Source organism: Saccostrea echinata, unplaced genomic scaffold, assembly GCF_033153115.1.
Source record: "Saccostrea echinata isolate AGI-Se365-2 ecotype Australia unplaced genomic scaffold, CSIRO_AGI_Sech_v1 ptg000040l, whole genome shotgun sequence".
Taxonomy (NCBI): Eukaryota; Metazoa; Mollusca; class Bivalvia; order Ostreida; family Ostreidae; genus Saccostrea; species Saccostrea echinata.
Genome location: NW_026889789.1, coordinates 4,935,427 through 4,958,257, shown reverse-complemented (window position 1 = coordinate 4,958,257; position 22,831 = coordinate 4,935,427). Strand labels below are relative to the sequence as shown.

The window sequence follows — 22,831 nt, the reverse complement described above, 5'->3', positions numbered from 1 at the left end:
ATAATCTTGAATATAGTCCGTTTCACATTCGTTTTGATCTTCTTTTTCTAGGTAGAATGAAGACATAAATTATCCTTTTTTCTGCGATTTATTTTTACTATTAGTTGTGTTTTATCCTTTATCTCATACCTTCTTTCCGCGATTTTTCAATAGCCACGGGTAGAGAGCTTCGCATTTGCCGATATATATTTACCTGTATTTTCCTGTATTTCCTCGTAGCATTGTAGCCAGTAGCAGTGAGTATGAGCTCACGAAGATATAAAATTTTCATAAAGATCACACTGAATAGTGACAGATTTCAGAAGTCATGGAAATTTTTCATACTGAAACAATTCGTGATAACTAATGTATATTATATCGTGGATACACGTAAAGAAAATTCAATGTTTTAAATAATGGTTATGTTTCTTAGCGATGAAACGTCGAAAAGTCCTCCATGGCACCTGATCTCACCTCTGATGTTTTAGAGGTTGTGTTTGCTCTGCTCCAAAATTTGTAATTTTAAATGGACTTGAATACTGTTCGTTATCTCCATACATTTCATGCAAAGATACAATAACAACTGAGTTGCTGTTGTGAGATAGTTACTTGGCTAAAGAAAGTGGTACATTTTAAAAGGTATATCACTCGTTATATGAGTTATATCAAAATTATTTAGAAGAATATTTTAAATAATTACTCATACACCATGACTCAAAATCGCAAGGAAAATTTGAGGTCAAGGTGCATCTTACTGAGCAACGGTAAAATTAACTTGACCTTTTTGCACTTAAATTGTAACTTTAAGATTGATCACTTTTAACATATTTCACCTTTATCATATTTTATCAAATGTAATCATGACAATAAGTATAATCTTATTTTATGTAAAACAGTTTGAATAATATTTATTGCTCAAAAAAAAAAATCCTGCAAATTATTGCGCGTAAAAATTGTGTGACATTTTTGCACTAAAAAGATAAAATCATATTTGGCGTATTCCAAACCTAAATAGCAATAAAACAGTTTTTTTGTATCACGCCTTTTATGACTTTAGTGCTGGTCGGTTAATTGTACAATGTACTTTAAAAGAATGAAAGAAAAAGTTGGGGTACATGATGTAAATTTTGAGATACTGGTCAAAATATTGGAATTTTCATGAAGAAAAAAAAATTATCCTGACTTCTTAAATATATATCTTCATTTTTTGGCAAGGTCTGTTTTGTGAATGTGTAAAATTTGTTTTAGAAATATTAATTGAAATTTATAATTTATATTCATGGCATATAATAAGGAAAAAATTCTCCGAGTAAAAATTATGTAAAGCTAAAGATCTAAGATATTAAATCAAACAAACTCTGTAGATTTGAAGAATTTTTCCTCTAAATATCCTTCCACCACAAGAAACAGTTCCCCTTAAATCTTGTTTCTTTACAATTTTGTGATCAGATTTTAAATTAAATATTGTATAATTTGCGTTGTTCAAATGAAATATGTCATTAAAACTGAACAGCTGCTGAATTGAAATAAATAATGTTGAAGTTAGAGGTTCTGACCAAACTTTTCTCAAAAGTTGACGAGTAACATTACCTGAAAAAGGTCACGGAAAAAAGATTTTAAAAAATCATCGCGGAATAGCAGTATGTTTTGTCACAACAATAAAATGATTGAAGCTATCTTTATGCATACGTATACACGCTAAAGACAGGTTACACGGTAATAGAAGTTTTATACAACTTGTCGTATACAGCAAAATGTTACTGGGTGAAATACGCTATTATATCATACGACTTTCCAAATTGCATCTTACTCTTTTTTTGAAGTAGAAAGTGTTCTTATTCTGTACAACAAATCGATCCGGCCAATGAGCAACCTGCATTGTTAATATATTCAAAAATGACAGACGACAAAGATATTATAGCTAGTACCTGCAGCAAATATAGATTTCTTTTAGTTAACATTTTACAATGTTATTTTCGTTGAACTATAATCATTTATGGAACGCAGGTGAGTTAAGGCTAGGTATAGGCATATCTATGCAAATAAACTAATTAAAATGCCTAAGGACTTTATCTATTATAAAGAGAAAGTTAAAACTTATTGTGTATTACATATTTGGTACCCACAGCATGAGATAGCCAGTACACATTATGACGTCATATCATGACGTCATTGTTCTTTACTACACAAGATTATAATGGTTATCAAAAAAATGCTTCGGCGCAAGGGCATGCTCTATTTTATTTTACTGAAACAATGCATATTAAGAAGCAAAATATTCCAAAGATTGCTGGTATTGCTGCACAAATATCAACAGCTCAGTTGTTTAATTTCTATTTGTAAAGTTTGAAGTTGAATCAGGGTAAAAATGCACAGTCTGGTATATGTTTCCTCAAATTCCGATCAAATTAGAAAATGTCTATAAATTGTGCAGCAGTTTAATTAATCTATACAATATTCTTCTTAGCATTATACAATTTTTATGTAAAATTAAATATGGTAATCCCTTGCGCCAAAGCTGTTTTGTTGATGTGTTTTATTGCCTCCAGTAGGTAAAAACAATGACGTCATAATATGACCTCATAATGTGAAATGGCTATAACATATCGTGGGTACTAATTATGCATAATAAATGAAATCAAAACTTTCTCTGTATAATAAATATTCCTCTTATGCGTTTTATTAGCTCATTTGCATAGAAACATGTAGTCTTAACTCACATGCGAAAGATATATGGTCATTGCTTTGAGATTTTATGTTTCCGCATGGTCAACATATTCAATGATTTAAAAGAATGAAAATAGAAATGGAAAAATAAATGTATTTTACTCGTAGTTTTAATTTGATTAAATGAAACACACCTACAGCAATATAAACTTGTAGCTAACCATACAGTGAAGAAAGTAAAAACTAATATTTTAAAAACATTGTAAACCAAATTTACGTTATATATATAATCAGGATTTACCCAGGAACCAGGATTTAAAGTTTGGGAGCACCAGCTGTTTAAGCAGTTGCTCTGGGTGCCTCCCTGAGGCTCCCATTGAATCCAGGACGAAATGTGCTGAAAACAATTCAATTTAGTCAAGTTTTTATAATATAAAAAAAAAGAATAATTTCTGTGGTTCCATTCTATGTGATTTTATCCAGTCATATCCGATAATACCCATAAAATGGAGATGCATGTGTGCAATTTGCAATCTAAATTAAAATGCATAAAAATTAGATATAAAATTTAGCAAAAAAAAAAAACAAAACACGATGATTATAATTTCCTGTACACTGAACAGACTTCCAAGTAGTCACTTAGCTACTTTGTTTGCAAAACAAAATTATGCATTGAATTTTTCATGGTTTACTAAAACGACAATTTACCATACACATTCTTAAGAAGTTCGTGAGGATTTTATCGTAATATTAAGCCATGTGTTTTTTTCGAAGTCATTTTTATGTCATTTAAATGCTTTATGTTTTCCCAGCCTAAAAAAAAATCTCGTCATAATTCAATAAACATTTCGTTCTCATCTCTATCCTCCCTTTTTATTTTGAACTTATATTTTACTCGAACACTTAAAGTTTTTGATTTGCTTACCTAAATTCAATGTCATGACATTTGAGCGAAAAACAACAGGTGCTATATTTTCCACATTCAGGCTCTTACCCATTAGTTCAGTGCACTTTCGCACAAGCATGGATGTTCAACAGTGTTTAGTCTTCCTCGACCTGCAAAATATGAAATGTATGATTTACAAGAGATTTGCAACATTATTTAAACCTGTTCTCTTTTCAATCAATCATTAGAGGCTGTGTGGGTAACAAGGGACAGGTGTTCTGTACAGAAAATAATTAGATATGATTTATATACATACTGAAAAAGCAGCACTTGTTTTCGCCACAAATCCGGAAGTCCTTAACGAGAAAATTGCATGAAGTCACAGTGTTTCCGATATGAGAACATCGCACTGAATTAACAAGCATTCTGAGAGTATTGCATTAGCAATACTAGTCCCCTACCGGCATGTGTAATCTGGTTCCCCTTAAAAATTGAAAATGCCATAATTTCGTCAAAAATCAATGAAACGGAACGAAATGCAAACTTGATCTGTAACTCATCAAGGTTAAGTCACATACCAAAAATCAGCTCAATATCTGCAAGCGTTTAGAAAAAGAAGTGCAGAAAACCAAGTGGGACAGACTGACAGACAGAGAGAGGGACAGACAGACAGACAAATGGACAGACTCAGAGGAAACCTATAGTCGAATAATAAAACGCCACGTTTGCAAAGTATATGCTAGCATCAGAGCTCCTTTTAAGTGCATCAAATTATTTTTAAATAAAGTTAATATAATCGCACATAAATGAATAAATTGAATCATAACATGAAAATGAGCATTTAATTCTAGCAACACTCTCCAAAATAACAACCACCCTCCAACACAACAACTACCCTCTAAAACTACCACCACCCTCCATAACCACTACTTCATAGACACCACCGCTACCACCACCACCCACCAACACCACCACAACAATCCAACACCACCATCACCACCCACCGCTACCACCACTACCACCACTACAATCCAACACAACAACCAAAGTGAGCAGTTTTTTATGATATGCCATGTGAGATGAATGCTACATTATATGATGTCCATATTTTACCATACATTAATTATCAGCTGTGTTATGCAATGATGTTATTTGAATTGGAGTAATATATTCAAACATAATTCAAACTAGATGTTGTTCGAATGACCTATAATAAGAATTATGAAGTAGGTTGAATGATCCCTATATCTATGTCGTTCGCTTGTAAGATAATAGTTCACTTTTCTCCATCCTCTTTGGATTTTTTTTTTAATTGAATATTAATCCATGGCAGGATTTGAAGGGAAATACGAATTCGAATGGTATAAGATTCCTTTCCTATTCTACAGAAACCAGAATGTTTTCTTTATTTAGTTTCGTGAACATTCTAAAATCTAATCTGTAATCTCACGACAAATTATTCAGTTTATATGTTATCTATATGTCAGAACTGTCCAGATAAAATGCACTACCTTTGATCAAAACACATACAGAGTGTGGAATAAACCTCCTGATGTCTGGGTATGTGATGCTCAGTTGTTTATTGTCTTCTCACTGTAGTAAGATCTGAATAAGGCAAACAGCAGTGAAGGTATTGAATGGAGGATATGGGACGCCAGCCATTAGCAAAACCTCTGCAGAAAGTAGTCACTAGACGTTGAATACCACTTAGTCGAAGGGAGGGCTAAGGGATATTTGAAAAGTGACAAACAGGAAAAACACAATCTTTGCAGAATGTTCCAGTTGACTATAGATATGGATTGTCCGATCAAGAAGATAATAAGCTATATATTTTATTCAATTTGTAAACAGAAATATGATTAATAGATTAAGGAGCAATGAGGCCAAACATGCAAGAATTTTATCTAGTTTATTTTTTTTCTTTCAGGGAAATGAAAAGTTTGTTTACCTGCGATAAGACAGGTTTTAGAGATAAAAAATCTATTAATGTTTCTGCATCGTAAAAAAAAATCTTGTAAAGCCTGTGTAGAAAAGTCGAGTTGCCGTTTTCTTTTGTTTCATAAAAAATTATTGATGAAAATAAAGAAAAAAGTTTGTTAATGATTTCTTAATCTCTGGATAAAATCTACAAGAAGCATATCATATACTGAAAAGAAATATCAACCAATCAAACTTCAAAAATGAATTGAAATCGTAGTGTAAAATTTAAAAATAATGATAGTTTTCAACTTTGAATCTGTCTGAATTGAGGGGGGGGGGGGGGGAGAGAGAGAGATCTCAAATTTTCACGAAAGTAAACAGATAATCTAAAACTTTCTTTCTAAGGCTGTTGTTACTGTATATTTAATTAATTTATGCGCTCATAAACAATATTGATAATATTAATAGCCAAGTTATTCAGTTTTAAGAAGAAATTATTATATACTACCATTTTTTATAATTTCGGTGGGGATAAGTATAGTTTCGCAATATTTTTCAACTTTCACAATTTCATTAAAAATGCTTCTTTAAAACTCATATACACGTATATTTCATCTTACTCTTTCATACTCTGTTTTTCTTTTTACTGTAACGTATTTCTGGAGGATTTTTATGCGTAGGTTAAAACAAAATTAACAAATCACTTTTATTCATTTTTATCAATGATTTTCATATTGAAAACAAACAAAAAGTCTTTTTCAGTGAAATTTTAGTTTAAAAGTCCAGTTAACAAAATGTTGATGTGTTGAGTCTCCTTAATATTGGCTTAAAGTACCCTAAATGCAACAATATCCAATCGTTAAAGGGCGTTACACTACAATTAATTTGGTTTATATTGTACAAGATAAGCATGACATGAGTTATATTATCGGCTAAAACCTTGTTCTATACAAACCTTGTAAATTTTCCGAACATGAGGATCATTCAGAATAAAAGCATTTTTACATTATTGTTCAATGAATGTATCCATACACTTGGAGAAATTTTAACAACGGAGAAATCAATGTCGAATTGTTCATTAAAAACAACAAATATTTAACATTTTCTAGCTAGATTTTCCTTGTGACACATTTCTTTTTCTAAAATTTTCACCTATAAAAAAAGATCAATATAAAATAAAATTATTACTTTTACAATTAAAAGTTTATTTCGCTTTCTACTTCGTGCTCTCCTAAGATAAACTGACTTTTTGGATGTTTAATGTAAAACAATATGAGGGTTTCATGTTAATTATAATTCAGTTTCTAGAAAGGCTATTACTTACACTATATTCCAGCGAATGGCGTGATCAAACTTGTCTTCCTCATAAATATGCAAATCATTTTCTATTTATTGGTGCACACATTTATAATTAATAAAAGATTTAATCATGAAAATTTGCAAAATATTTTTGTTAGTTAAATGTTGTTACGAATATCTTTTTTGATCCTTTCTAGGAATTTGGAAGGTAACGTACTTTTTTCTATTTCTTTTCATAATCTTTTGATCTCTTTTCGCTTTATAAAAATAAAATAGAAATTTGAATTTTAAAGAAAAAAATACCTATTTTGCACTTTTTTATTTTATAATGTCAATCATAATTGCGTTGGATGCACATTTTTGGCCATCAAAATGGATTTTATTATGAATTTTTTATTCAAAACACTCACAGCAAATTTTGAAAACTGCAATAAATAGACAACATACGAGAGTTGTTAGAAATGTTCGCGGACACATTGATTTACGGAAAATTTATTGTGTACTTTGAAGAATAACGTATGTTTGATTAAATTCTTATCTTTTGGTTATTAGCATGTAAAAAAAATCAGGTCCATTTATTAAAATTTTAAAAATATACAATGATTTTTACTGCGCGGTCATAGGATTCACGGAGCAATCACTTGACGTTAGGTGACAAGACAATCTGATTCCAAACTGTTAAGCTTTTTCACATTTCTAAATTTCTTTCAGTTCTGTAGACTTTTCATGTCTTTTCCATATTGAAAATTGATTGTTAACTATAGCAAGACATGTTACTTTTTTTTCTAAAATGTCTTTTATGGCGTATCGGATATTAGTGAGATCTTAAAGTCCATGTTTACGCAGTTAAGCGATCAGGTATTGAAAATGTAAAAATCCATCCGCTCAATGTCCATGCCATAAGCTGTGTATTGGTGTATCGCAGGAGTTGATCATCTAAATTGTCAATCTTTCCATTCTTACAAAGCCACTACCATTTGAACACTTTGGTCCTAGATACGTGTAGGCAGGCCCCAGCTGCATCCAAAAACATTTTATTCTCTTTCGGACATTTTCCTTTTTGTAGATATAATTTCTTAATAGCTCGGTGCTCCAAGACGTTAAATGACGTTGCCAGTGTTGACTTCATTTTCAAGCATTGAAAATCAATAATTAATCAAATCCCCTCCAATTTTATTTCAAAATTTCGCCAAATGACCTTTCAAGAATATTGTAGCGACATGTGAAATATCATAATCATAAATCTTTATGGGCTACAACAGTGCAATTTTTAATTTCTCAAAAATATGTATGTATCGTAAATGTGCGAAAAAGTTACATGCTCCGTGGAGCATGTTTTATGTAAATAATATTGCTGGATATTTTTTAAAGATCATAGGAAATCACCAAATCTTTGCATATTTATTGGAAAATCCGTGGGTTTTTTTTTATCTGCATAGTTTTATTGGTTTCATGCAAATAGCGCGCTCACTATAGAACTTGTCCGCGAACTTTTCTAACAACCCTCGTATATAAATTCTAATAAGGACGTTATTTTAATAAGGAATTCGAAAGACATCCCATTTTAGATTTATTGTTCAGCAAACCTTAATTCACAGAAATGTATGACTTCTATAAAAGTAATATGCATCAAAATGTTTCGGATGGTAAATACATTAAGTATGATTAAATGGAAAGTATTATGTTTAATTTTAAAACCAGATGTTATTTATCAAGACACATATGGTCTCAGTTTCTCTTTCGAATGATAAACCGTCACTTTGAAACGAACAAACACTCCATGTATAGATAACAAAAGATTAATTGCTGAAAATTATCAAACTAAACACATAAAATATTATATTTTACATCACTGATTTAAATCAAAACGTGTAAACATGCAAGGTATGTCAAAATCAAATGTTCGTGTTTCATCAATATGTGTATTATATAACAAATAGAATGATTCAATGCTATAGATTAAAAACAAAATACTGCTTGAAACGTCTGTCTTCTGTCCGTAAATAAATCTTACTATAGCTAGATACAAGATGTTTTAATTTAATAATGTTTCATAAGAAGTTATGGCTCATAATGAAATTTATTGTAAAAATGAACTTTCTTTATTACTGGGACGTTATGTTTTTGTTTGTTTGTTTGTTGTTTGACGTCCCTCTCGAGAATTTTTCAATCATATGGAGACGCCACTACTTGCCGGTGGAGAGCTGCAAATTTTGACATATACATGGCACTCAGGGCAATTGATCAGTGAGGGATCTTTTTCGTGCCAGCATCTACTGCAACACGGGACCTCGGTGTTTACGGTCTCAACCGAAGGACCAGTCTCCACGTCCCACAGTGCGATTCGAAACCGCGACGTAAGGAAAGGCTCCTTTGTACGCGACTCTAGAGCAGACGCTCTACCACTGCGCCCCGTGGGCGACTGGGATGTTATGATAAAAAACCTTTTTTAGCTGAATGTAATTAGTCTGCTAACATAAAAGCAAAAACTCATTTGTATCATTTTATAGTCAACTAAAAATATTTCTTAAACCAAGAACATTTTACGTAAATGAGAATTCACCAAGATACTAAATATACACCAAATAGGGAGATATGAATAATTATATGACAACATATTCATGTAAGTAATACTTAAAAAGTTATTATTTCCTAGTCCTGATAATTCACTTTAGGAATACTTATCTCTTTTGCTGTGTTGTTTTTCATCGCTGAGGGCCGGGAGCTGACTGCCACTTTAACGGTCAAGGGAGGCGATTGGGGATTGTGGGGAAAGGTGGCATACTGTCCAGAGGGGAGTTTTGCAGATGGTTACAAAATGAAGGTATCAAATGCAAATGATTTATTAAACTTTAGTCGTGCACGTAGATTCGTAGCTCACAAAACATATTTTGAACATCTACTATAGCTTAGGTTGACTGAATGAAGTGGAGAAAAAAAGATATGCAAGGCAATTATCTACATTTACTCTTTGTAAAATTGCAAACTTTAAAAGAATTTCTGGAATCAAATTTCACTTCAGTTACCAATATACTTATTTATCCAGAATACAAAATCTGTCTTAATAAAGTGATTTTTATTATGGTAAGAAAAGGAGCAATTTTATATGCATGATGTATGACTCTGATATTTTTCAGATTGAGCCAAAACAGTACTTGGGAGATGACACTTCGCTTAACAGAGTTGCCCTTTATTGTAGGGACGGAGTATCTTTAGAAGAGACTGGCGAGGTCACACCTCACCCACACATCAAAGCATTTGGTTCCTGGGGCTCCAAGACTTCTTGTCACGAGGGAGACTTCCTGATGTCATTTGCCCTGCAGGTGGAGAAGCCTCAGGTATCTTTTTTATAATAATCAAGAGCTATTCTCGAAGATGAAAATTTAAATAATAATACTTGGAATTCACGCTATTTAACTGATATTGTTATAGTTGAATAGTTTCATAATTTGTAGGGAGGAAGTGATGATACTGCGGCCAACTTTCTGAAGTTTACATGCAGAAACATCACAATGGGAGAACCTTATGTATTAGCTCAACAACCAGGGGTGGGTTACTGGGGGACATACGGAGAATGGAGCCAAACTTGTCCCCATGGTTCTGCCATCTGCGGAATTCAACAGAAAATAGAGTCCTTCCAGTCAATATGGGGAGATGACACAGAACTTAACAATATTAGATTTTATTGCTGTAAGCATTCGTAAAAAATACACATAGTACAGCTCTGTGATATTCTCGTTGTTGGTTATTATTTTTTTCTTCTTTGAAATACTTGAAGTTTTATATTATCTGATAATTAGAACTAATTAAAAAAAAACTTTATTAAATTTCAACTATCAAAATACACGAAAAAGAATGACTTACATTTATTAATGTGGAATCATTTTAGTTCATGGGGTTAATGTTCGTGGGCAAGCAAAATTATACTTCTTTGTGGGGATGTCATTTCGTGGGTTACTTGTTTTTACGGTAGATTTAATTAATCAATATGTTATAAAAGCTAAAAATAAAGTGGTTTATTAGATATTCTTCAGTTAGTTTATATTATGGTACAATACCTTTTTCAACTTGATATGTTAATCTGTAAAAGAGAAGTTAACATTAACTACAGTGAACAGTTGATTTTATTATTAAGCAATAAAATTTTTTTATAATTACCAAATTAAGAAACATTTTCGAAAAATAACTTGCGTCTACAACAGGACGTTTTTTAATATTAAAATAACTAATCAGCACACAAAAAAATTTTTTTTTTACTTACTTAATCATTCATTCAAATAATTATTTTATTTACCTTTTTTCTTTAAAATACATTAGTTAGAAAACAAATCATATATGCCAAGAATGACATTTTTTTTTTATTTTCTGGGTCATTCTAATGTTATAAGACGTATGCTTGGCATAAAGATTACTTAATAAGTAAATGTTTTGTAAATATATGCATTTATAACACTGTTTCTCTCAAAAATTGTCTATCAGTAAAAAATTTAAATAATTAATTTTGTTTCGTGTAAAATCTTCCATGCCCTTATATATTTTTTTCTCTGTGAAATTATCATATGACTCTTCTATATATTTTATTTTATTTTTAAGCAATAAATTAGCTTTGCTGAAAAAAAAATTAATTTCAGTTATAAACATTCTGAATTACATATAAATGACCATTACAAGTTTATAAAATGATCATAACAATACACGAAGTCGATGTCTCACAATATCTGAATCATTTTATTAACAAAACTTTCAATTGGAAAAGACCAAAAATCGCATTTTCTCGCAAGAGATTCTCGTTGAATATTTAATATCTTTGTTCACATTTTCTTTTTATTAAGCAATAGTAGCCGGAAACATAATTGAAGAATAAATAATGACCTCAAAACATCATGACTTTAAATTAGTCTTACACGCACTAGCAGAGAGTAAACATACGTTTTTCTCCAATCTAAAAACAAAAATCTGCATGACTTGTATCTGTTGACCCTAAATTTCTTTCCTTGTTTGTTTGGTTATATAAAATTATACTTACGCTTAGTTATAATTACTCACAAGTTATTTCTGTCCCTTTGTAAAACAAGAAAGACTCATTTCTATACAAATGTTGTGGTTTTGCTAGGAATATTATTTTTTCAGGAAATGCGCAAGGAACATTTATAAAAATACCAAAATAAGAAAAAAAAACGATGTTAATGTTTTTTGGAGGAAAAAAAGGAACGTACACATGATGTATATGTATTGTGTAAATGCGAGTGAGGTTTTATAACCCCATTTTACGGAAAGCAATATTTTATCAAGAAAGGAAATTAAATATTTCAAGAAACATCTCCATAAGTGCACAAAGGGGTTCTTTTTTATGCATTAAGTATGATAAAATTGTAAACACTTCTAGAAAAATTGGAAGGATTTGCTTGTTAAGAGAGAATGCAATATTAGAGCATACTAAAGAAAAAAATGTCCGGAAAAATGAATATTCGTAAGGATTTAAATCATTGATTTTTTTTCTTTGAAAACTCAGTAACTCCAGAAAAAGCATGGTTAGCCCGTATAAAATATAAAAAGGCGTATTAAAAGGTCAAAAATTTAATTAATGTGCAGGAAGTAATATTTTTGTGTTAATTTTGATTGAATGATTGGGTTTTTCTTTTAACTCTTCATTTTTCATGTTTGTTGAGTTACCCTTTTTTTTACCGTTACCTTTACACGCTTTTATACTGTCGTAAAAAATCCCTTTCTGAAATAATGCACACGTAAACAACTATTCAAAAAAGTTCACACGCACAAAACAAATCGCTAAATTTGCTTATATATGTTTTTTTTTTTTTTTTTTTTTTTTTTTGTTGTTGTTGTTGTTGTTGTTATTAAAATGAAATCTGATATAAACTTCAAAGCAATGAATATATTTCATTTTTAGTTCACAATTTAAAAAAAATGCATTAAAGCATGCAATGAAAGAAAATCAATATCTTAATATTTACATTTAACATATACTCGTATTTTCATTTTCTAGATAAGTGTTTGAAAAACATTCGTATCAGACGCAAAGGATATAATTCTGATAAATTCATTTTGCTTAAAATATATACAATTTTTCTTAACGTACATAATTATTTAACCATCGCGGCAAGATCAATGTATATATATATCTTCCATTCTTCGTATCATTTTGTATACTGTGCATGTTCAAATCTTTAGATAAGAAATCCATATTTGCTTTGTGTAAAAGGAAATTTTTCAAAAGGAAATCATTCTTCTGAAAAGACAATTACAAAAATACTTTCAAATACACTTTACAAATCGTCGAATTAAGGTTTCTGATTTAAAAATTGAACGCTAGGAACTAAAATCCTCTTAGTAATAACGACAACACCGTTCATTAAAATTAACTATTTATCTTAGTGTAATCTATTTATGTACGATATTTTATTGAAATTGCAAAAATTGTACAAAAATATATTAAGAGCAGCATTTTGAAAGATGTTATTTCCAGTAAGCATGCCAATACAAACCTGTTAGTCGATATCGAAAATTATGCATCTTTAGAATAGACTAGTGTGTATCATGTGTGTATAAGGTTTTAATGATTTCGAACCAAAACAGTAGGCGAAAGTTTTTTTTTTAAATTTTCACAGAAGTTTCTATACACAGTAACCATGGCAATACCATTTGTCAAATTTGAAAACCAATTAGGTATGTTAGTGTGGTAAACCTACATGTACCTATCAATTTTTTTTTCAAATTGAATATAAAAATTAAGGACGAGTATTACATTATATATATATATATATATATATATATATATATATATATATATATATATATATATATATATATATCATTGTTTAAGGTCAGACGACAGGTTCCTAAAAAATACATAATTTTCCCCCAAGAATATGTCATTGAAGTATTGCTACTTTAACAAGTTTCCTCACAAAAATTGAGGTGCCTTGCCAGCCATTTTGGCAAGATACCAGAGGTTGGCGTTTCTTATATAATCCTATAAGAAATAGCTTGAGTTTGCCAAAATCACAATTTTTGGTGTACTTATCAATAAAGACTTTTTCAAAACAATTTAGAATTCACTAGAGAATGGCAATTATCAATAGTTTTTGAAACAGTACAAACAGAAACAAATTAGATATCTGAGGAACGTGTCGTCAGACCTTAAACCAGAACAGTCAGACAATGGACAACTTACAACTGAATAAACTCCTCTGGTCTTTATGCATTGTTATAGCTAATAATAAAGAATTCTTAAATATCAATTGTGGAACACATTGTAGTTTTCCCCTTCAGCAAAATTATTTAACTATTAATTGGATAAAGTGGTCCCAAAACATTGTCATCAATTTTATTTTCTCTGAAATACTATTCTCTGTACAAAGTTTTTGATTTATTACAAAAGATATACTGAGAATAGACTTTGAATATTTACATTAAGTTTTTTTTTCAAATTATGTTTAAAAAGTATCTTTCAAAATTAAGGAAAACATTTTTGAAATGCATAAATTATATGTACCTGTAGATTCCTTTCATAATTACTAATTCATATACAAGTCTTATTTTCAGAATTCTTTTTTCTCAAATTTCAAGAATTATGAATTCATTTCACTCTACCTTTGCAAATGATATAAAGTGAATAATTTGCTTTACTTTATCAATCTACATTTATGATTGCTTTAACGCATAACTTGAGTTCACAGAGATCTCAATGCATCTTTACGATAATGACATCTGAAAAATTGTATGCATCCACAGATTTTTGCAAAACACCTTCACTTAATCCCTTTGTCCTTTTTTAATATCAGTTATGCATTGACATCATTTGCCACAATTTTCAAAAACATAACAACACATTTAAGATTCTCTTTAATTAAAGCATTTGGAAGATAATGAAGAAGAAAAATTTAAAGGAATTCAAAATATATTAAAGAGCATGACTTTCAACAACAAAATATGATGAGAGGGGGAAAAGCCTCTCTATACATAAACTAGAAAGTAAAATAATATCAAATACAAATAATATGAAATATTAAATATGATATTGCACTATTTTCATATGTCGTAAATGGCACCTAAATAAATATAGTTGTAAAATAAGTACGCACGTTTTAAAAATCAAATAACCCGTTAAAAATAAAATATTTTGAAGTTTCATACATGCAGACAGAAAAAAATATCTTAAGTCATAGCATCGAACTAAATCAGATGTGTCATTATTTGTGGTAAAAAATTACCTGTTATTGCAATTAAGAACTATACACTACGGTATGGCAATTAATACTGTCTTGTTATTCAACATATTTTCAGTAAGTAGACTTTTCTTTTAATTGTTAATGGACATAATAAAGGAAATTTTGCTAAGTAATAGTTATTCTCATTAACAATAATTTTTTATTTCAAATTTACAAAACTAGTTTATTGAACAAAATTTTAAATCAAAAACTGCTCAGTATGGAATAAACAAAACTCTTTAATGCACTTAATTGCTATCCATATTTTCACACTATATCCATCTCTTTATGGTCTTGCTATCTTCTGTGTTAACGAGTGGACTAGTGGAACTAAATAAAACCGATATTTACTGATACTGAAGTGACCAAAGAAAACATTACTTAGCACTATCCCACACCCTACGCTTTTTAAGTACAATTGACCGCCCACTAGTCGGAGTAACTGTTGCTTTTTTTCATCTTAATGTTTAACTACTAGATCTCTTCTTATGTACATACATTTAGATCTGTGATAAACTTTCTCTATATTTATTATTCAAAATTGATTTGTTTTTATTTTAGAAGTGGTCCAGTTATCAGATTTCTGTTTCTAAAAGTACAAAATCTTTATGACTTCTTCACAACACATATTCAAATTTTCAACCTTCAAAATAGTTACCACAGTGATAAAAAACAATTTAAAAAGAGTAAACAAAATTGGATAAAATTAAACATCACTTTCTTCCAATGGTAGATCAAAAACATCATCAGACTGCGCAGAAGACAAAGGTTTTTCTGAATCAGTTGATGGGGACGTAAATACACTTATTCCTTCTGTGGATGTGGCGCGCAAAAGTTGAGAGTCCTCATCTTCCCCGATGGAATCAAGCGATTCACGAATAGGCAGCATATTCGAAGAATGGTAGACCTTAGCACTGTCTTGTAAATGTGCGATGTCACCCTGCTCTTGAGAACGTTTCATTCTGTATTTTTCAGAAAGGGTTTGTAGGTGAGATTCAGACTGAGAGGTTTTCAAGGTTTCTTCAGAATTATCACCCGTTTCTTGATATTGACAAGTAGATTTTATGCGATGCATGGGGGAGTTTACACATCCAACATCGCTTTTGGATTTGAAAGGAGTAGCTGCTGAACCACCATCACTACTGGTTAAATTGGTTACTACTAAAGGGGGATGGTAAGCACCTGAACCGTGTGGATATCCAATTCCTGCAGCAGTATAGTAATAATTTGGATCTTCGTACTCTGCTTGTAATGTTTCCTCTGGAGAATGACGTTCAGAGCTACTCACTAATAATAGAGCTGTGTTCTCTTTTTCGTTTAATTTGGGAGGAGGGGGTGTACTTTCTGGATGTCCATCTGAGCATTCCTTGTTAAAAAGCGGATTTGATTCTACAACAGCACACGTTTTTACAACATTGCCATTACACTGTTTACACTGAGACTCACAGCTAGAACTACTTTTGTTAACAAATTCATGCTTTCTTAATTCAGGGGACTGTTTAATTGTTTCAAGAGCAGGGGGACTCTGCAGGGTCATTCTACAATTTTCTTTTCCTTTGTCCAATTCACTTGTCTGACTCAAAGAATTTAACACACTTGACCTCTCTGACAAAGTATCTGGACTAGCTAATGGAGCTTCCACTGGTTCATCACTGTTTAAATCCATCAATAACTTTGGCTTTTTCTTGGAGCTATACACAACAAGTTGTCCATCTGGACCTACAGTTATTGTGGGTTCCTCGTCCGTCTTTTCGTAGAGAAACCTTGGGAGAGTTTCTACTTCCGTATTAACGTTTTGTTCATCTTTGGTTTCAGCTTTTAATGTATTTCCTGATGGCGATCTCTCATCTAAGAATGCTTGTCTTTCTTCCTCTGACAAAATCCTTTCTGGTTTTGGAGGAGCAACATTTACTAACACCTGTAAATTAAATAAAATTTAAAAATGTTCGTTTTTATGAAGTTATGTGATTCTTTTTACTACCTTTTTACCTTAGACAAATACAATTGAGAGTCATTAACAGGTTTATTTGCTAAAACAAGTGCCGGTTCAAGCAATATTTTTGAAATAACTTATTTACTGCTTTTATATTTAAGAAATAATTTTAGCGCTTTCGTGAATGTTGCAGAATAACCAGAGGTCGAAAAATGTTGCTTTGAAATAAAGAAAGCCGAGGCGTTGTTTCAAACAACATTTCGAGACCGAGGACGTTATCCTGCATCATTCACGACAACAAGAACTTTACTTCTGTTCTACTTAAAGCACTAAAATAATGGCTGCTGTCACCATGTCGTGATTAGGTTATTCCATATAACACCAGAGGGTCACTTGGTTTACTGTAGTAAAATGCAGGCGATTTGAGCTTTGTAAAGTTTTAAGCCTATACATTGTTGTACAATAGCACACTAGGCTAATGGTCAATGAAGTTTTTTAAATCTCGGGTATGACGCTCCACAGGTCACCTTTTACTTTTTTCCAGATTCATTTTTGTCATTTTATTCACAAAAAAGAAACTTATGAAAATATAATATTCTGAATAATTTGTTGATATCAATCAAAAGTTTTTACTTTTGTTATCCCTGAAAATTTTAAAGAGTCGTGTGACTTTAGCAGATTAAACGTTTTTTACAAGTGAACATTCGCGAGCTTTCAAAGGGTTCCGAGTTTCAGTTATGTCTCTGCTTTAGAACACTGGAATACAAGGAAGAAGGCGATTCTAAGGAAAACTAAAATTAATGCCTAAAAATCTTTTATAAATCATGCTTTCAATGTCGCTGCCTTTATCTGACTTTTTTGAAGAAGTAGTAAGTGACAATTCTTTTTAGAAATTAATTACATTTAAAATGTACATTTTTATTCCTTGCACCTGTTTTGAAACACCTGGAACATAATGTTATTTCTACACTGCACCAAATGACATAAAATCATCCTTGATGAAATGAGATCAATATAAAAGCTTGTACTAAGATATTTATGAAATTTTGGTATATGTCATCCGGTACAAAGATTAACATTTTTGCATTTTAATTAACCTTGTGTATTAATCTTGCAAAATCTGATCCTTAAAATCTAAGATAGGTTGTGTATTTAAAAAGTAATAAAGATGACCATTGGGATATACATGTAAATGAATTAAAAAAACGTCCAAAATAAATAACGAATATATATAAAGGATGAAACTAGATTTAAAGAACGATTCATTTAATATATAAGCCTTTGGCCGTTGACTTGAGGAAATACAAGAATTATACGATGGTCATTATGACCGTTTCAGGTAACACACCATTTTTTTTAAATTAATTTTTTAACCTTGGAAATCAAATGAAAAGAGTTTATCAAATTGCTTACTGAGAACACATAATCAATCATGACAACTGTCACATACGGACTCTTGGTAAAGCATTGGGATGCCACATTTTTAAATAAACTTATTTTTCTATTTTTAAGGAAATATACAAAATTCATGTTTACTTCTTGAGACATAATAAATCGCAACAAGAGATTTTTTGGAATCCAAGGTAGGTACATATTTAAGAGAAACATAGTTAATATCTTTCATTTCAGATCAATGCTTTTTCAATGAAATCTCTTTTTTTTAAATTTCCCTGTAGGTATTATTAACTTGTATAAAAGTTTAATACCATCACTTTCACAATCATGAAAGAAAATCCTGGAGTATTTGAATTAAAACTGGATCACTTTGTACCAATGCCCAAGACAAATATCAAGCTACTGCATCTCTACTAGCAATAGTTCGACTTTGTGCATGTCTTTATCTTCTGCAATCATAGTAATTAATTAATTATCTCCTATGATATCTTGTTTATACCGGAGGTAACAGAAAAGTTAAACTAACCTTTTCTAACGCCTCTAGAACGTAATCAGGCATGTGGTCATTGATCATGGATGGAGAAACGAGTACTTCATCAAATGCATGATTACTGGCCCAGATAGCCTGATAAACAGGCTGATGTGGCTGACAGCAGCGGAACGACTTCCTAAATATGCACAGAGAGCTCAAAATTATGTTATAAATATTCAAAGTGATACAACTTTGTATTTTGATTAGCACTATATTAGGTACTTCCTACAATAGATTTGAGATCCATGGATCTTTATTACCGCTTTACGTTGAAACATATATCTCTGAATTAAATGATTTTTATATTTGTACAACAATTTCTAGGTTAAATGAAAATACTTTATAAGATTTCCTCATCAATAAAAGATCAAATAATATATGTAAATTTTTGTCCCAATACGATATTAATATCTTTTTATAGTGTGATTCCTACATCCCTTTATAATAAATTTGTGAATTTTACACTTTCTGATTAAAAGGATGCAAAAATGATTATAAAGGTAAACTAAATTCTAAGTTGTTTTTTTTTTTATTGAACCCCTAAAAAAGCAAAGTCACCGCATTCCTGTGTTATTACGAAAGTAAAAATAACAAAAATAAATTTTAAATGTTTTTACGTAACAAAAATGTCAAAACGTTAGCAATATTTCAAAAAAAAAAAAATTCCATGCAAATGACATCTTAGATTTCTTTTTCATTTATGAAAAAACGTCCTTCTACGATATAAAAACAAAAGAAAAAAGTGTAAGTTGTTCTCCAGATCGTAAATATATCAATATAATCTATGGGTAATACAATTATGACACCTGGCATGAATTTGCATATGCATCTAAATAAAACTTACCTCATCAAAAGAAGGGAAATATGACACCTAATTTCGGTTCAAAACCGCATTTATATAATTAAGGTTGTCATGAATAAATATATTGTTATATATCTGATCTACTTCTGGTTATTTTTATACTTTTAACCAACAGTTAATTCTCTAATAATTCTTTAGCATCTCATTCTCTCAGACAATTCCAATTTATTATGAAATGTTTGCTTATAAATCTAAGTAGATCTAAACCCTCTCTCTCCTTAGAGTATGTAAGTTTCGAAATCATCTGTTAATTTATTTATCTTTGCCGTTGATGATTTTTCCAAAAATATAATAAATTAAATGACCAAAAATGTATAGAGTTCACAATAATTTCTTATGAGAAGAGTTGCAAGCAATAAGCATGTTAAATTTGATTGACGTTCAAAGAGTCATCAGTTTTCAACATTTGTAAGCACAGATTTTTAAAACTGTGTACATCCACCACGAGAGTCTCATTTTTTCACACGCCTTCTCATGCAGTGGACAAGTCATTTATGGAACTGACATCATCCCTTAATGAAAGCGGGATCCTTTCATTAATTCTATGACCAAGATAATCACACACCCGGTGTGACACCTGTTCAACTGGGTTCATGTATGGGGAAATGGTGAGCCTGGGAAAAGTTTCAAAGGCCTCGCTATTCGAGTCCGATGAGGTCTACATTAAAGCACGCTGATAACGAAGTGCCAGAGGCAGACGATTTGGCTTCGTTATAAACGTATTTCCTTATATCTGTTAAGTTAACAGTATATTTTAAAGCCACAGGGAATGAAAAAACACTTCGCTGTGAGTATCAGTTCATTAAGCGTGTTTTACTGTAGCATTGTAATTCATCAGTACAGATCACCCTGCTAATAAATAATCATCAAAACGAAGCACACCTCATGGCCTTAAAATGTTATCCTTGTACATTTGTGCAGCCAAGGTGCAAATCAAGATTGTGCAGTTCCAGTTATAACGCAAAGAAAAGCATCCTCAAACTGTTAAACCGCCTCCACGAAGCTTTTATTGCTATTTTTATGCAGAATTTGGATGTCTCCAAACCATTTTCCTGGTGTTTACCGGATGTAGCAAGAATCGGCTTTCATCTGATCAGTGCATTCTTTGCCTAGCTGCAGGTCTGTAGCTCGTTGGTCTGATAAAATTGGGATGGAGGACCTATTGAAAAAGTGTATATCAACTGTTCACGAAAAGTGCACTGTAGCTCGATTTATTTCTCCATATATTTAATAATCTTCAATAAATATACAATTCTTTCAATGGGTGGCGAACTATAGATCTGCACCTTCTCTTTGCCATGAGCGAATATTCCACCTCCTATGTTGTCATGCCCGCAGCAATCTTGCTTCTTTGTGCCTTAGGGATTAGAGTGGACGTTTTATTGGCTTACATGTTTAGCCTCCTGTTTACTGTGCTTCTGCTGATGCCAGCTTTGTAGTTCCACTTGCTTCTCAATGTGTTTGCAGAGTCAAAATGACTCTGTTGAGCTAGTCTTTCTAGAAATCTATCATCCCTCTCCGAAGTTTTTCAGGGTCTTCCAGTTCTTTAACTCTCTTCCACATCTACAAATTGTCTCCACCTCTGTACCAAAGTACTAAAGCTTTCGCCAACCCTTCTATACGTCAATCAAGTTCTTATCATTACAAAGGCTTTCCAGCGTTCTGTATCAGATAGTTTCCGACGTGGCATGAATGCACAAAACTTATTAAATTCTTTTTCTATCAGTTAAGGAAGCTCTAAACACATATGAAAAATGCTTTTTGGACTTTGAGAAAAATATATCATATAAAGGTGCACAAGTTCGGTGTATCTAATTAATTTTCAACATAGGGTACCTGCCTTATTTCTGCAGAAAAAATGTTCAAAGACAATGAACTATTTGTGAACAAAATCACTGCTGTTTACTTGCATCGGAAAAATTAATGGAAATGATGTATTCAATTACTTAATCTTGGACTAACATAACATTACGAATACTTTAATTCATAAAAAATTGTGTCATTACCTGTAGATTCCCATTTATTCTATTTTCCTTCAAAGGGCAGATCACTCTAGCTCAATAAAACTACCCTTCAAATATAACTCTTTAGTGTGCAGTGTTTAGAGCTTCCTTAAGCTCAAACGAACACGCATGTGAATGCAATTGAAAACTGCATTTTTTCGAACACATATGGAGATATCGATGTAACGTATAAAACACATATTAGAGAAAGTTTGATGAGTAAGCACATTGATCTCCCTATTCCTTCAAAGATTTCAGATATATTTTGTTTCATTTTCATATCAAATTCGGTTGTCCTTATCTTTTGAGTAAGTGTTAAATTACCAAAATTTAAAAAAAAAATACACCACTAAAACATTTCTTTAAAAACTTTCACTGCATTTTTTTTTCAATTAAAATCTGGCATTTTTAATAGGTGTAAATCTGATGAAAAGTTAACTTAATTTTGTTTTTAAAAAGATACAAACGTCTTCGAAAATATTTCGTCCTGTTATTCCTTATATATCATTTATTTAAATATGTAAACTTTATATAGTGCTTAAACGTTCACTGATGTATCAAAAATATTTGTACATACTTTCTCAGTGAATAATTTCATTTATTTTCGTATAATAAGCTATCGTTGTATCACAAACATAAAAAAAAAATTCCCGTTTTTTGCCGACAAATTACTCCCAATTTTTCTCTGTCATCATTTGGCAAGGTGACTTTTTATTCATTGACTTTACTCTTCAAATAGCTCTGATTTATTCTATTCATTTATCCTTAAATCTTGAGCAAATTTGCATTTTATCTGACCATCTTACATTGTATATTTAAAAAATTTCTCAAGCTCAGTTACCTGTATTGGTCAGACGTAGTGGTCTATATATATATATATATATATATATATATATATATATATATATATATATATATATATATAAAACAACTTACGCTAAATTTTGAATTGTTGTTTTCTTCACATCTTTAAAACACAAAATAACTTTCTTGGGGTAAGAGACAATTTATTTTTCTATATCTTGGCCTAATTTTGGGGTCTAAATGCATATACTTTGTACGTATCTTGTATCCTTGGATATCTAAATAATTTTCCGACATCTTGGCCCAGTTTGTTATTGTTTTTT

General features: G+C 31.0%; 2 protein-coding genes across 4 annotated transcripts in view; one reads left to right on the top strand and one right to left on the bottom strand.

The window, feature by feature from the left end:
• The first annotated feature begins 1,975 nt into the window (after positions 1 to 1,975).
• LOC133200536 (vitelline membrane outer layer protein 1-like) lies at positions 1,976 to 10,455 on the top strand. The gene is made up of 5 exons (XM_061336322.1): positions 1,976 to 1,986; positions 4,384 to 4,580; positions 9,427 to 9,575; positions 9,889 to 10,089; positions 10,207 to 10,455. Exons 1-5 carry the CDS (start codon positions 1,976 to 1,978, stop codon positions 10,453 to 10,455), a joined length of 807 nt encoding a protein of 268 aa, XP_061192306.1.
• A 4,146-nt stretch (positions 10,456 to 14,601) lies between these two features.
• LOC133200465 (diacylglycerol lipase-alpha-like) overlaps positions 14,602 to 22,831 on the bottom strand; it is a 67,036-nt gene continuing 58,806 nt past the window's right edge. For all 3 annotated transcript variants that reach the window (XM_061336254.1, XM_061336255.1, XM_061336256.1), the window contains 2 exons: positions 18,834 to 18,975; positions 14,602 to 16,897 (listed from right to left, as the gene is read on the bottom strand). In XM_061336254.1, the coding sequence (XP_061192238.1) occupies positions 15,686 to 16,897; positions 18,834 to 18,975 (1,354 nt within the window). In that variant the 3' untranslated portion in view covers positions 14,602 to 15,685. The remainder of the gene's footprint in view (positions 16,898 to 18,833; positions 18,976 to 22,831) is intronic.